The sequence below is a fragment of the Gopherus evgoodei genome, chromosome 4 (genome assembly GCF_007399415.2).
Source record: "Gopherus evgoodei ecotype Sinaloan lineage chromosome 4, rGopEvg1_v1.p, whole genome shotgun sequence".
NCBI lineage: Eukaryota > Metazoa > Chordata > Testudines > Testudinidae > Gopherus > Gopherus evgoodei.
In genome coordinates, this window is record NC_044325.1 from 68,073,846 (window position 1) to 68,088,877 (window position 15,032).

General features: G+C 38.7%; 1 protein-coding gene across 2 annotated transcripts in view; it reads right to left on the bottom strand.

Annotated features, from left to right (window-relative positions):
- Window positions 1–433: 433 nt before the first annotated feature.
- Window positions 434–15,032, bottom strand: part of RBM25 (RNA binding motif protein 25) — a 38,545-nt gene continuing 23,946 nt past the window's right edge. For both annotated transcript variants that reach the window (XM_030559645.1, XM_030559644.1), the window contains 10 exons: window positions 14,323–14,603; window positions 10,825–11,041; window positions 10,379–10,468; window positions 9,261–9,334; window positions 8,270–8,420; window positions 7,494–7,818; window positions 6,572–6,846; window positions 5,839–5,937; window positions 4,404–4,451; window positions 434–2,048 (listed from right to left, as the gene is read on the bottom strand). In XM_030559645.1, coding sequence (XP_030415505.1) covers window positions 1,956–2,048; window positions 4,404–4,451; window positions 5,839–5,937; window positions 6,572–6,846; window positions 7,494–7,818; window positions 8,270–8,420; window positions 9,261–9,334; window positions 10,379–10,468; window positions 10,825–11,041; window positions 14,323–14,603 — 1,653 coding nt within the window. In that variant the 3' untranslated portion in view covers window positions 434–1,955. The remainder of the gene's footprint in view (window positions 2,049–4,403; window positions 4,452–5,838; window positions 5,938–6,571; window positions 6,847–7,493; window positions 7,819–8,269; window positions 8,421–9,260; window positions 9,335–10,378; window positions 10,469–10,824; window positions 11,042–14,322; window positions 14,604–15,032) is intronic.

A 15,032-nucleotide genomic window follows, 5' to 3' on the forward strand; every position in this document is an offset into this window, starting at 1 on the left:
CTCTTCACTCCCACCCTGAAGTTCATAACTTAAAATTTCATCAGCATCTGGAAGAGCTGCCAACGAAGGTGGTGGAGGAGGGGAAAAGGGTGTCACTCAGGTAATATCAAGTGGCAATCATACACATTGAGCAAAAACTAGCATGGATGAGGTTGAGCGTGTGTGGGTGTGCACAAAAAACCAAACCCAAACTAAACCACAACATAAAACAATATTAGATCTCAACCCAAACAAAGAAAAAAGCACACTTTAAGCATACAAACTCAAAGGAATAAAAAAGGGCAAGTTAGGATCACATCTGCACGCTTCTGTTAAGCCCACATAGAAGAGGAAAAAAGCCTCTGTGGACATTTGTTCTGGTTCCTGACCTGGAATAGATATGTTCAATAAATGGTAAGCTGCATGAAACGCCAAAAGAATTTGAGCCCCCAAATCAAATATATACATTTTTAATATTTGAAATATTTACATGGCGGAACCTTTACACGATCCCATTTGTTAAGAACAGTGTTTTCAAATGTCCTCTTAAGATGCAAGAAATCTAATAATTCAAGGTCACAGTTATGCTTTCTAAACAGGTCAACCTGTATCCTTCAGTTAAATACAGTTACACAGATACTTGAACAGCTGTACTTAACTTGTTTGCTAATAAGAATTGTTTAAAAATTAAAAAAAATGTTTGAGATAGTTTTGCTCCCTGGAAAACTTTCATCCTGCAATCAAGACGGCTCATCGCACATCATCAGTGCGTTTCTACCTGGGTATGAGATAAAAAATGCAGTGTACAGTACATCTCATCATTTATACTGCATCAGTTTGTTTATAAAAATCCTATACAGACAAGGCAGGAAAATATCACCACTTTCAATGACAATACAGCCTGCTTACAGTACAAAAAATGAAGGAAAACAAAACCAGGGCTGGTTTGATAGTACACATAAAACAGACTTCTACATTGTTTGAAAATGTATGATTTAGTTTTATAAACTGCTATAGTTAATTATATCCTTCAACCTTTTCTTTCCCAAAATGTCCTAAACTGGCATATTAATTTCTGTTCTAAATTCTAAAAAAGGTGTTTTAAAAGTAATTTCTTAAAAATCATTCAGATTATTTTTGGAGGTAGGAAGGGCTAGCAGAGAAGGGCTAAAATGAAATAATTGTGCACAAGACAGATGAGGTAAAAAACCATTAAATAGTGCTCACTGAAGTCATCTTCTCATCATAACTAACAAAGAATAAGAAGCATCCTGCAATCTGAACTCCTTTTATGAGAAGGTTGAGCATCTGTAGGAGGAATCTGGCCAGTTTCACAAGGAATTCTAAATTGGCAAAACACCACCATTTTTCCTACACGTTCACATACAATGAAAAGCTTACGGCCACTCCTTTCCCTAAGTCAGATGAGGGGGACAAATCAACAGTCGCAGGCACTGTGAAAGCCAAGAAAGTCGCAGCATCCACTTATTCGATTTTTACAATTCTAATTTCAACTCTATTATGATCGTTCTTTAAATAAAAAGGGGGGGAGAAGAGAGAGACGAGGATGATACACTTTCAGTAAAATCAATTTTCTTGGTCTGTATGATATAGTTCCACATTAAGTGCAAATGTTTTGCAAAACAATGGAGTCTTTTTAATATTTACAAGGAACAGATTTGCCAAACAAGATCACCAGAGACTTGTACAGTAGCTGCATCTTATAAAGCATACCAGTAATTGTACCTGGTGAACTATAAAAAGAGAACCAATGCAGGATTCATATAACCATAACCAAGGGGGGGGGGGAGCAGAGTGGCCTCAACAGAGAGAGGACACCTTTTTTTTCACATTTTCTACATTAAAAAAAATACAGGTCTCACAAGTGTCTCCGAGGACAGAGAAAATTCAAAGTTCTTGAATGATGGAAAAGAAAAACAAAAAACAAATGGAACCCTAAAAGCAAGGAGAGTGTTTTACTTCACTAGACCGATTTTCTTGGCTTCTGTTTCGTATATCAATAGCCTCCACATTTTGACTATAAAAACTTCCGCTTCTTCATCTAGTACCTACAGGTGAGGGAAAAAGATATATTAGGTTATGGTGGGTTTCCAGTTAACGACATTACAGTTAAACTTCGCAGACAGACTTATTACTTTGGCAAGGTTCATAGGAAAGAAACATCTGGGGAGCAAAATAAATCGAGTTATAAAGTTATTTTCCATTATTAAACAGCAATATTAAGGTGTTCCTGGAAAAAGTGTATGTATTATTGTCAAGTGGTGGGCGATATGATCTTAGGACACAAAACTAAAAAGCTTTTGAATTTTTCAGAAAGACATTATATAAAGTTTAACAAGTATGGCTAGGGTCCTCTGATTTGCGTGAGCAGATTGCAATCACTTCACATATTTTAGTTTGAAAGTGAAGTGAACCCAAGGTATCTATCTTATTTCATTAAGTTGACTTCATGTCATATGTACTTATTTTTATTATAACTCCAATTAATCAATGCTACATTTAGTCTCCTAGGGAAGAGCATATTTTATTCACAAATTAGGGATAGGGCCAACTGAAACTCTGGATCTGAATCCTAAAGTTCAGGAGGATGGGAGTGGAAGCGTCAAGAGTTCCGATCCATATCTAAACTGTGTGGCTGACTCGTATATTTTTAGGATGGGCCAAACCAAAATCTTTTTTTCTGAACCTCCCTGAAATTTGGGAATGTTGGAATCTGGATCCAAATTTTGTGGCTAAGGGTTCTCTCTGCAAGCTATACAACAGGGGCTCTCAAACTGGGGGTCAGGACCCCTGAGGGGGTCATGAGGTTATTGCATGGGGGTTCGCAAGCTGTCAGTCTCCATCCCAAACCCCGCTTTGCCTCCAACATTTATAATAGTGTTAAATATATAAAAAACTGTTTTTAATGTATAATGAGGGGGTCGCACTCAGTGGCTTGCTACGTGAACGGGGTCACCAGTACCACAAGTTTGAGAACCATTGCTATACCAGCAGATAGTTCACATTGGCACCCTTCTTTCACACTGTTCTATCACTATTAAATATCTGTGCATCATGGTCCCCCAACTGCTCCTTCCACCATAAACAGTTGTTTTACAGAATAGCAACCAAGCATTTTAAGTTTCAGAAACATAACTGCATGACAACGATCCAACAGGCTGAATCAGAAAGCAGTGTTATCCTTTTATCCTATTCTCCAGCACAAGAGACCATGCTGCTATCCTCCCTAACACAGAGATTTGCAATCTGGAGGTCACTGCCAACTCTTCCTTTTTCCTACACAATATATCCAAAACCCAAGCTTTCTTCTCTGCATTAGCCATTAGTCTCAACCTGAGTGCTACAGCCACCTGTGTTCTGGTCTCCCCCACATCCAATCTGCCCCCTTTTAATGTGAACAAAACTCAGGCAGTAAGGACAGAATCTAACCTCCCTACTGCTTCTTTGGATTCTTCCAGTGGATCTGTTTCACCACTTCAAACTCCAAGTTTCTCACAATCATTCTCTATGTAACTCTGCCCCTGCTTTCTTATTCTCCCATGCATTTGTTGCCCCATTGTGCCACCTTGATGTTATTTGTGTGCTCCTTCAAGTGCCTCAATTTCTTCCATGCTGCTCCCTATCCTTCCGTAAGATGCCCTTCCTGAGCTGATTCCCATGGCCACCACCTTCTCCTTTAAATCCCTTCTGAAGAACCACTTCTTCTGCAACACCTACAAGAAACTAGCTAAGTCATCTATTTATCTTTTCCCTTTATCTATCTTATGAATTAATTGTTATTTATGTAGAGGGGGAAGACAATGTTGGGAGGGCATAGTATCAGAACACAAACTGAAGCTTGCAATTGCATTTGCATTTGCCTCTCCCATCTCTGTAATGAAGCTGAACCGTAGGAAGAGGTTAGGGATAAGAAATTTCATGCGTAACTTAAAACCCCCAAACTCATATGCAACTGAAGATGTGACACGCCCCCTCCCCCAATGATTACTTTGCTTGTATGCTGTATTTATTTCTTAACACAGCTTTCCCATCTAGAATCAACACAGGTAGAAACTGTATTCCTCTATATTTTCAAAGTGCCTAGCACATTTTGGGTTCTATTACAATCTAAATAACGAACAGTATGAATTTTGCATAGCATCAATACTGTTATTAGTTTAACAAACAAATATGAACTGCCTAGGTGCTTTCTTCAGGAGGAAGGAGTCCATAACAGATGAATATTGACAGAGATTCAACAAAATTCAAAGTTAGAAATTCTGAGTCTGTAATTATTAGCTTCTACGTAATGTATATGAGGCAACAAAACCAACCCATCTGAACTGAGAGGTATCACTGGTCCAGGGGGAAACATGAGGGGGGGGGTAAAAATAGAAGATAATTAATATTCAATTTCAGCTTACCATGGCAACATCATCCAATATGCTTTGCGGGGAGCTATGAGCCATAACCTGAAACAAATAAATGGTTTTCAGTCTACAAACTGAGAATCTAAGAACTGTACTTATATTAAAGATCTCCGAAAAATAAGCCTAAATTTGAAATTGCTATAGCAAGCAACCCACTGTTTTGCCTCAGCAAGTTATTAGGAATCCTTAAAGACTGCATCTACTTTCACAGGAGTGTTAGTATAAAGGTCAATGTGTGGGATAAACACCAGCATTGCCTAGCTCCAAGAAGCCACAAGGGACTCACTCAACTAACTGCTCCTACACTTCCAGCCTGGCTGTGCTAATTTGGGGAGTGAGGGCGAAGGAATTCCCCCTCCTCCAACCTGGATCTGCTATTGGAAGAGGATAGGGGAGAATGGTGAGGGGGTGGGTATAAATCATCCTCCCTTTGTTTTATTTGTTAGAGATTTGAATGGGTTGTATTTATTTTAACATATTTGAAAAATTGTTTTTCAGCGCTCAAAGTCCTTTTCCAGGAGAGGGTGGCATTATATATACACAATTTAATAAAGTTTAAACAAATAAATGAAAACTTTGCTAAAATTAATACCTCCTATCAGAATTGTGCTCCAAAAGTCAGGCTTTTCTTTTAAAAAATAAAATAAATGTTTCTAGCCCTATGGCTGTGAAGAAACCTTTTTAAAAAAGTGAACCAAATGTAAAATCAGTCCAGTGGTCTCTGCCTGAATCTGCAAACAGCCTGTTCCAAAGCTGTGACAAGTATCAACTGCCACATTCATTTCAATTATCTATTAAATCTGAAATCTAACAAGGCAAATGTCAGTATCACCATAGTTAAATATTTCAAATATATTCATTTTATATCCACTTAACATGCTTATTCCACACACAAAGTGTATCTCACATTTTTCTCAGGTGCCAAAAGTCTAACTCTTTTGAACCCGAAAAGCAAAATCTCCTGCTTCCCTCCGAGAGCTTCTAACAGTTATGGATTTTCAATAAACACTAAAAATTAAGACCTACGGGGCAAGGTAAAATAAACTGAATTAAATATGAAAGTGAATAGGGATGATATACTGATTATTATTCACTTTCCTATTTAAATTATATAAAAATCTCTTTTTTAATTCATCTGAAGCTTCTGCAAAATCTCATCTGCTGCCCTGGAGGGTCTCACTACAAAAATCCAGTTAAGTGTGCAGCAGACTGCAAAGAGACTTGGGTATATGCATAATGTGAGTAAGTATGTATTAAAGGAGCTGTCTTGTAATTGGGTACATGCATTAAATCGGTGTTGACTGCCTGCTACTGGTCAACATTACAAACTGGTAGTATCTTCAAATGGTTATTCTCCAGCCATTGTCTTTTTAAACTAGAAACAAAACCCAGATGTTTCAAAAGTTATTCAGAGGAAAATTATATTAACCTTTGAACAAACAAAATCAACTAGTGTGGCTTCTTCTTCACCAATATATTCTATTATTTTCTTGTTGATCCATGGTCTAATTCGACGTTCCATTAATGTCTGAAAAGGAAAAAGAACACCATTTATGTCAGACTATTACCACTACCCTTACTGCCCATCAGTACTACCCAGAAGCGAGCTACTAACAGTGATGCAGAGGATCTAACACACAAATAACTAGTGAAAGATCCAACATTATACGTCAGATCAATATTTTAATTCAATTTATACCTGCCCAACACAAATGCAGACCAATTTTCTGCAAAAAGTTATACTACCTAACAGAACTTGTTAGAAATTGAAAGCTATTCTTCAGGGACCTGGTGACACAGTAAATTAAATGTCCCTAATTCTCACCTACAGTTTAAATCAAGTCTTATGGTCTACAATAAGTTTCTAGTGGACTTTTGGTCCTATCATAAAACCCATTATATAAATTTGTATCATCATCAGCTAGGGAGAGGCCCAGGAGCTAATCTAAGCAGGCATGACATGATGCAGAGTAGATGCTATCTGTGGACAGGAAGTACAGCATCAACTGTCATGTTTGATTTGAGTCAGAGCTATTGATGTGACTCATGGTGACAAATGTTTTGTCTTTTTAGTGAATACCATGGTGCATCACTTGGCAGATTGTGCTTTCCGATCCACATTAGCTTTATTTTTTTTTCAAATTAAAGAAACAGTTACTCACTGAATCCACAATAGACCAATCAAGAGGATAAGCAAAGAGCTCTGGTTTGGCTGTGGGAATTTTCTCAATAAGACTTTTAATATGTTTGCGCTTTTCTTCTGTATTGACATTGCCCTTGGAGGAGCCTTTATCTTCTTCACCATAATCCAAGGGGACCAATTTCCTTTTCCGGGGCACATCATCACTGTCTTCATCCTCAAATTTATTGAATACACTGTCCACAGGGAGCTTCTTCCTCTTCACAGCATTGGGCTGGCTTGGACTATTGCAGGCACCTACAAAGAAAGGCAGGAGAGAATAATAAAATATTTATAATTTGCAACTGAAGGCAGTTTTGTTTGTCTTCACAGTAAAATTCACACCCCTAAATAAGGAATAGGGAGATAAAAATTGTTCTCTAGTGCTCAGAGGAAAGGAAATGGGAGTCAAGACTCTTGTTCTAGTCTGGATTCTGTCACCAGTTTAGTGTGCTGCTCTGGGAAAGTCAGCCTCTCTATCCCTTATTTTGCTGGTCTTTGAAAAGGGTATTATGAATAAATGTTTGTAAAGCACTTCTGGCCAGAGCCTACTGATGTCAATGGACAGATTTCAATGGGCTTTCCATCTAATGCTTACAGGTCTTCTAACAAAAGACATTTTAAGTCCAAAGTATTAATCACAGCTCATTAGTAGAGTATTCTTTAGGAAACCACACACTTAGCATGCCAATCCTGTTTTCTCTTCCCAGATTTTAGACAAATCAGCTAATATATTAAGACATCTTTGAGCAGGAAGAACATCCTAGTTACTAGCAATTTAGCATATCAGGTTGCTCAGTTTTGCTCCAAAATCAACAATATAATTTGGAAAACTGAATTGCTTTCCAACTTCCTGTGTTTCTTCTCTCTACAAACCCTCAAATTGAAATGAAATGCCAACTTGCCCAATTTGAGGCTAAGTCCTATTTTAGGCCTATGCTCCTCTGGCTGTTGCTGATCAGGCGAGTTTTCATGAGGGATGATGATGCCACAGGGAGATTCATCACCAGGGGTGTTAGGGGTTGCATTGCCACTAGCAGATGAAACAGATGGGGCAGAGCTGATGGGTCGTAGGGTTGGTTTAAGGCAAGGCTTTTGTTCCGGTTCCTCCTCTTCTTCCTCCGGTTCTTCCCTTTTTTCCTCTTTTTCTGGCTTTTCCTCCTCTTCTTCCTCAGATTCTGGCTCCTGTTTGATTTGTGGCTGTCGGCGCCTTTCGGCCTCTTGTTCCATCTGCAAATAAACAGCCAATTAGCAAACGTAAAAACCTCTCAAAACCAAAATTGTCCTATTTGGGAAGATTCTGAAAAAGGACCTACTTAAATGTCCTGCCCGCTACCCCATGAAGTGTTCACTGCATAATCTGTTATTAAGGACTAAAATATACACAAACCCTACTACTGTCTTCATAATCGGATAATCCTGGTAAATCCAAATCATTTTTTAAAGTCCATTTTATCTGGATTTTTAAAAAATATAATCCAGATTAACAATTTTATGATACTTACATAAAGACTGGAAACCAAAAAGCTTTCCATATCTACATTTGGACGAACAAAGCATGTATTACCACCAGATCAACTATAAACGTCCAAGTTATTAAATGTGTACTCGAACATTTAACTTTGCCTAATACTACAAAGATATTTATGCATTTTCCTTTGTCAGACCAGTTGTTGCTTACCCTCTGGAGTTCTGCATCTGGATCTGGATGTCCTTCTGCCAGAAGACGCTGCCTGATTTCTTCCAACTCTTCTTTCTCCCTCTTCCTATCTCGTTCATCTCCTTCCATCTCTTTCTCCCTATCTCGCAATCTCTTTTGAAGAGCACTACCCCTGAAGAAGATACAAACTTTGTGCTTAAAAGTTAAGAACAATCTAATGAAAGCCTTCTCAGACACGTAACTGTTTCCATTCATTTTTTCATTAAGTAAAACCACAAGATGCATAAGTGCACCTTGAACCCTCTAGTCTTATGATGGGAGATGCTAAAATGTCAACTCCCATTCTATACACAACTCCAAAGAATCAGCATCACCATGCTCAGCAGATAATGAGACATGCAGAGAGACAAGTGCTCCTTCTGGAATCCTGAATGAAAAAATTATAGTCAGAGTGGGATCATTTATAAAGCTAGGAGAATAGTAAGTGTTTTATAGACCTGAGTAAACCTGTACTTGATAAGAACTCCTCCCCATTTTAATTAATCAGTTTAAGTTAATTTTTTTGGGTATTCCCATAAGAAGGATCCTCACCACTCTGATTTAACAAAATTTTTCTGAATATAATGTACAGCCCCAGTATAAAGAGCAGAGAAATAAGTTTATATAGAAGTCCATTCTTCCCTCCCTTACCCACAGTTTTGGGACTACTCTGATCTCATGTTCTGCCTCACCCTAAAGCAGTACCCTCATCTCTGTTAAAGGAGTGGGAAGGAGAGGATGCTCCTTGAATCAATGAGTAGCAGTAAAGTGTTACCCAGTTCCCTCAGATTTTGAATGTACTGATTCCATGAGGTAATCTAGCTACTTAATGATCCCTATTACCACAGTATTTGAGTGCCAAGTTCCCTGTGCACTCATGCCTCTTATTTTCTACCAGTAACCATGACAATTTTATTAAACAGCTAGTTAATGAGGATTGGATTTTCCTGCTTGGTTGCTTACTCAAACGTACCTGTAATATTTTGGATCATCTCTGTCATCATCATAATCTTCTAAAAATTCTTTTAGCCGTTTGGCTTCTTTTGCCTGTAGCGACATCAGCATTACTGTAAAGGTTTTCTACTCCTTCCTCTCAGACAAAATACATTCAGTTTCATTCTATCCCTGTTTAAGCTATTGGATACAGATTCCCCCTGCCAGCAGATGGAGAGCTTCTGGAGTGTCGTCATCCCCCTCCTCCCATATAATAGTGTGACAACTCACTAATGTTTGTCCATCTCTCACTGGTAGGATAAATGTCCCTCACTGTCAAGCACTGAAGTTCTCATTATCTAACATCTTGAAGCTTTTTCATATGGTCAATATTCTTGTGTCCTAAATAAGAAAACCACAATAGGGTTCTTCAAATAAACTCTTTATTAGCCAGTTTTTTAATGGATTTGAAAGTGTCAGTTTAAATGAGCACTATTAGTTCCATTTAGTCTTGAAATTTAGATTTTATAAAACCAAAAGTTTAAATCAACAAATAATTCTAATGAATAATTTTAGATTTAAATACTCCTTTGCAATGTGCTGCAGCATTGAGCTCATGCACAAGCCAAAACATGGCAGAGGAACAGAATCTTTAAAAAAAACAAACCCTCGTTCTGCAGAATCTGAACATGCCAAGCATACCACATGAGTACATCCAGCAGATTAGATCTGACCAGCGTTTTATGTCAGAAAACAGACTACGTTTACACTGAAAACTGGACAGGTGTGTTGGTCACAGTTGTAACATTTCACACTGAAGTTGCAATTCTCTGTAAGACAACTATAGTATTTTGCAGCTGCCTGCTCTCTCCCTATTTTGCTTCTGCTAGAGCCAGGCAACCAAGCTTTATTTTTCCAAGATCTCTTACCTAATGCTTCTGCTTTACATTTTAAAAGCCATCTATCACACTTATGTGGCTAGTTAGCTTTAAGCTATTGCGTACAAAATCCATGTGTTCTGTTGATGTAAGCAGGACAATACGTTACAGGATATTTCACAGTAGCCCTTTATGTGAAGAAAATTACAGAAACTGCCTCAGTTCTAATTCAGACACAGGAAAATTTTTTTTGAATCCAATTACAAATAGCGAATCTTACCATTTCCCTTCGTCTTTCTTCTTCCCGCTCAGATTCTTTTTCATATTCTCTAGTTTTCTTCCGTTCTCTGATCTCCCAGTTTTTAAGACGCTGCAATAAAAATATACGAAATACTCTCCAATCTCATGAGCATTAGAAACCAACTAAAAAACAAAACCAGTTTTCACATACTCAGAAATAATTAGGTCAAGATATACAAATTCGTTAGTTATAGTTTTAAACCCTTGGAATGAATGGGCCAGAAATTTCCCTCCAGACTGATTTAATTTGTGTAACATTGTGTTTTGAATCCTCTCATCCAGTGCCAAAGGGTTAGATACGAGGTTGGGGAAAAAAGTGGAGTGTTGAGCAGTAAGACAACTACCAAGAAACACACAATTAAAAAATCACTGACATCAGAAGTGACTTTCCAAGTACCTTGAAAAGCATAGCTACTCCCAAATTACCTCTTGATAAGCAGCTTCCTTCTCACGTAGTTTCCTTTCCAGCTTTCGGCGTTCATAAGCATCCTCTTCATCCTCTTCTCGGTCCCTTTTCTTGTCCTTTTCTCGCTCACGCTCCCGTTCTCTCTCCCTTTCCCTTTCCCGCTCTCGTTCTCTCTCCCGCTCTCTCTCTCGTTCTCTTTCCCGCTCCCGTTCACGTTCTCTGTCTCTGCTTTTCTCTCTAAGGAAAAGAGCCAATACAATTAAGCATACAACCAGCTAGCTTATCGCCTCTACCAAACAAAACACAAACAAGTATTGGATGTAATTTCAAACACTTAATACAGTATTGATACCTTCTCTCCGGGGGATTTGAATTAAATCAAATTGATTTAAATCATGACTTAAATCATTAGTCAGGAAGACTTGATTTAATCATGGATTTCTACATAAATGTGCTTTCTTGTTGGTTGTTATAACCTTAATGCATATTCTTCACAACTCAAGAGATAGATGAGACCCAAACTGGGTCTCTTTTACGGCCTGTTGCCATTATAGGTTTTCCCATCTAGTGAGAGAATGGTATGGTAGAACTCAAACCAATGAAAGGTACATTCAGAAAGACCTCAAGACTTCTGGAATATGCTGGTCAAACAGTTTCACTTTTGTTTCTACTGCCTGTCCCTCCCTTCTCACATTTATCTCCAGACTTCTCCTCCTTGTCCAGATCTATTCCGCCCCCAACAATGTTCTATTCATTGAACTTTGTGAAACTTTGCACTTTTAGAGAGAGGTAAGGGATTGACTGTGTATGCGAATTTGCAGAGTGACAATAGGGTTGAGGCCTGTTATTTCTCACCTCTATATATTATTTATTTAAAAACATTTTTGCTGTTAACAAGCATGTTATCTCTGGAGACACGAATCCAGTTTGAGAACTGCAAAACTAAGCCTCTCTGATGGTATCTTCTAGACTGAGCACTGAGTCCCATTGGGCAGATAGAAAGATTAATCTAAATAATCTATACAGAAGCCCCTGGAACCCTGTAAGATTGGGTCCCTAATCCATGAACTATTGGAACTCATTTACAAAACTTTTCTTAAAGATTAATATGGAGATACACCTATCTTGTAGAGCTGGAAGGGACCCCGAAAGGTCACTGAGTCCAGCCCCCTCAAGGATTGACCTCACAACCTTGGGTTTAGCAGGCCAATGCTCAAACGACTGAGCTATCCCTCCCCTGCTTTTTTAAATGAAATGACTCAGTTTCATAGAATTGTAGAATATCAGGTTTGAAAGGGACCTCAGAAGTCTAGTCCAAACCCCTGCTCAAAGCAGGACCAATCCCCAGACAGATTTTTGCCCCAGATACCTAAATGGCTCCCTCAAGAATTGAACTCACAACCCTGCATTTAGCAGGTCAATGCTCAAACCACTGAGCTATCCCTCCCCCCAGATTACATGAATATATTGTCTCATACAATAGAATTAGAATTTATAATCCCTATTCCATGATGAGATATCTTTGAGCTATAATGTCTCTCTCTTTAGATGGGTTTTTTCCATCAAAAAGCATATTATCAAAAATATCTGATTTAAATTTAAAAAACATAATTTTTTTAAAAAAATCATTGATTTTTATCCACTCTGCCTTCTCTGGAGTTATTCCTCCTGTTATTGTACAAAATGATTATCTATAGTGATGGAACCGATTATGTAAATGTACATTTAATTTTTTGCTGTTTTTCAAACCTGTTTCTTAGTTAGCCCAACCATAAACACTTGGAATCACTAAGCTCACATGGTAGTAACTAGTATTCAAGGATCAATGTTCTCTAGTAGTTTTCCCACATACATGTCCCAAAGCTATTAGTCCCCTTTATTTTCCAGGCCACCGTTTTACAGTTTAAAGAACTCTTAAGGTTTGCGCTACTTGCAGAGATCTCAGTTTGAACTGCAAGCTCGGTCCCCCATTCTTCAGGCTACCAGAAACAGAGGTATCTCTGGTTAATCCTGGTGAAAAGGGACAGCAGGTCTTGCTGAGCAGAAGTTAATCTTTTTATTTCTTTATATTTATGTAAAAAAAACTTTCCCTTATCCTCTTAACAAAGGATATCACCTTGCTGAAGGACTACTACCGGGAGAGAGAAGGTCACCTCATGATGGAGGGCAGATGCTCTGTCTGAAGAGGCATAAAAGGATCTTTGGTGGGGATATAGTGAGTGTAATGCAGGGGTAGGCAACCTATGGCACGCGTGCCGAAGGCTGCACACGAGCTGATTTTCAGTGGCACTCACACTGCCCAGGGCCTGGGCATCAGTCTGGGGAATTCTGCATTTTAATTTAATTTTAAATGAAGTTTCTTAAACATTTTAAAAACCTTATTTACTGTACATACAACAATAGTTTAGTTATATATTATAGACTTAAGAAAGAGACCTTTTAAAAATGTTAAAATGTATTACTGGCATGCGAAATTTTAAATTAGAGTGAATATATGAAGACTCGGCACATTACTTCTGAAAGGTTGCCAGCCCCTAGTGTAATGCAACCAGTTATGAAAAAATAACCCTCAAACCCAGTCTGTATGAAAGACACTCTTCCAGCTGCCTCACCCAGACCTATAAGGATTCTTCTTTTCTTTCTCCCTACCCATCCCAAAAGCAGAAGATAATAAGAAAGCCAGACAGTTGTGCAAGTTATGAAAGATCTTTCCATAACACCGTCACCACCTGCCTCTCCCCCTTTTCTCCCCCGAAAATAGTGGAGGGGCGGGGAGTCAGCATGGACAACTGCCTTAGGTATGAATACTGTCCCTACTCTATTTTTTATATAGGACATAAAAAAAATAAGATTACTGCTGGCCTGAAAAGTCTTGTATACAAAGCTTCAATCTTAAATGAATTTAAAGGTACATTATCACCATCTACTGAGAGAGTCACATTTATCATCATCTTCCACATTATTTTTAACCCTCTAGTGCCCCATACGCATACTAATTCTGACACGGCGTGATACCTCCATCTAGCTCTACCTGCACAAGACAAGGGCCTCAAAAGCATTTAATCTGTCCCTTAAATTCAGGGTGCAGACACTGAGTGCCAAGGCTAATATATGTACACCTCCTTGAAACACTCTCTCCCTCTTCCCATTTGGCTCACAACCTGCATACAGACTTTGCATCACCATGTTTAGTCACTAGCTTCTTTGCAGTTTAGCTCTGTTCATACTGCCGATTAGCTAGGCTGACAGGCTGAGCAACAAGGCTTCACCTTTTGTGGGAACTGTCATATGCTTTGTGTACTTTTTATGTACAAAATTAAAGTTTTTTTAAATCATATTTCCTATTTTACATGGACTTTTTTTTTTTTTAACACACACACACACACACACACACACACAAAAAAGACAGCTCTCAATCCTAAGTGAAAAACACCCCAATATATTGAACTATATTAACTTGTGTAAGCAGCCTTAGCAAGAACTAGAGTTCTATTTCAGCAACTCAAATTTTTATTTACCGTGATCTGCTTCGATCCTTGTTGCGGTCTGAGCTCCTTTCACGGTCTCTGTCACGGTCTCGATCCCGGTCTCGGTCTCTGTCTTTAGTCCGGTCACGATCCCGATCCCGCTCTCGTTCACGCTCCCGTTCTTTCTCCTTCTCTCGTTCCCGCTCCCGTTCCCTCTCTCTTTCGCGCTCCCTCCTCTCTCGTTCACGCTCCCGTTCCCTCTCTCTTTCTCTCCGTTCTTTTTCAATTTCCTGTCTCTCTTTCTCTTTTTTGCCTTTTTCCTCCTCCAGTTTCTAGAAACCAACAAGAGAACTTTCACAGTTAGTTCCATAATTGCAGGAATCTGATAGTCCCGGCGCAACACGCAAGGTTGGTAATGGGCGTACCAAAACCGCCAGTGATTTAACATTTAATGTACTGAATAGTTTGTTTTGAACTCATAAGTTTGAAATCAAAATGCAGCAATCACAAGACTAGATTTCGTGCAAAAGCATAGATCTACACAGACCAGCAATCTCCAACCTTGGATGGCAGGGCAGGACTGGCCTTGGACTGTTGTATAATGACTGAACTGCACATACACAGTGCACTCTCAATCATGGTTCACAGCAGAGCCAGAGACTCCACAGGTGCAATGAACCACTTAGGTACAAACAAAATGAACTTTTAGCTAACAAAAAATTTATTCTTCTGAGCTGGACAAACAGAATTCAGTTGATGCC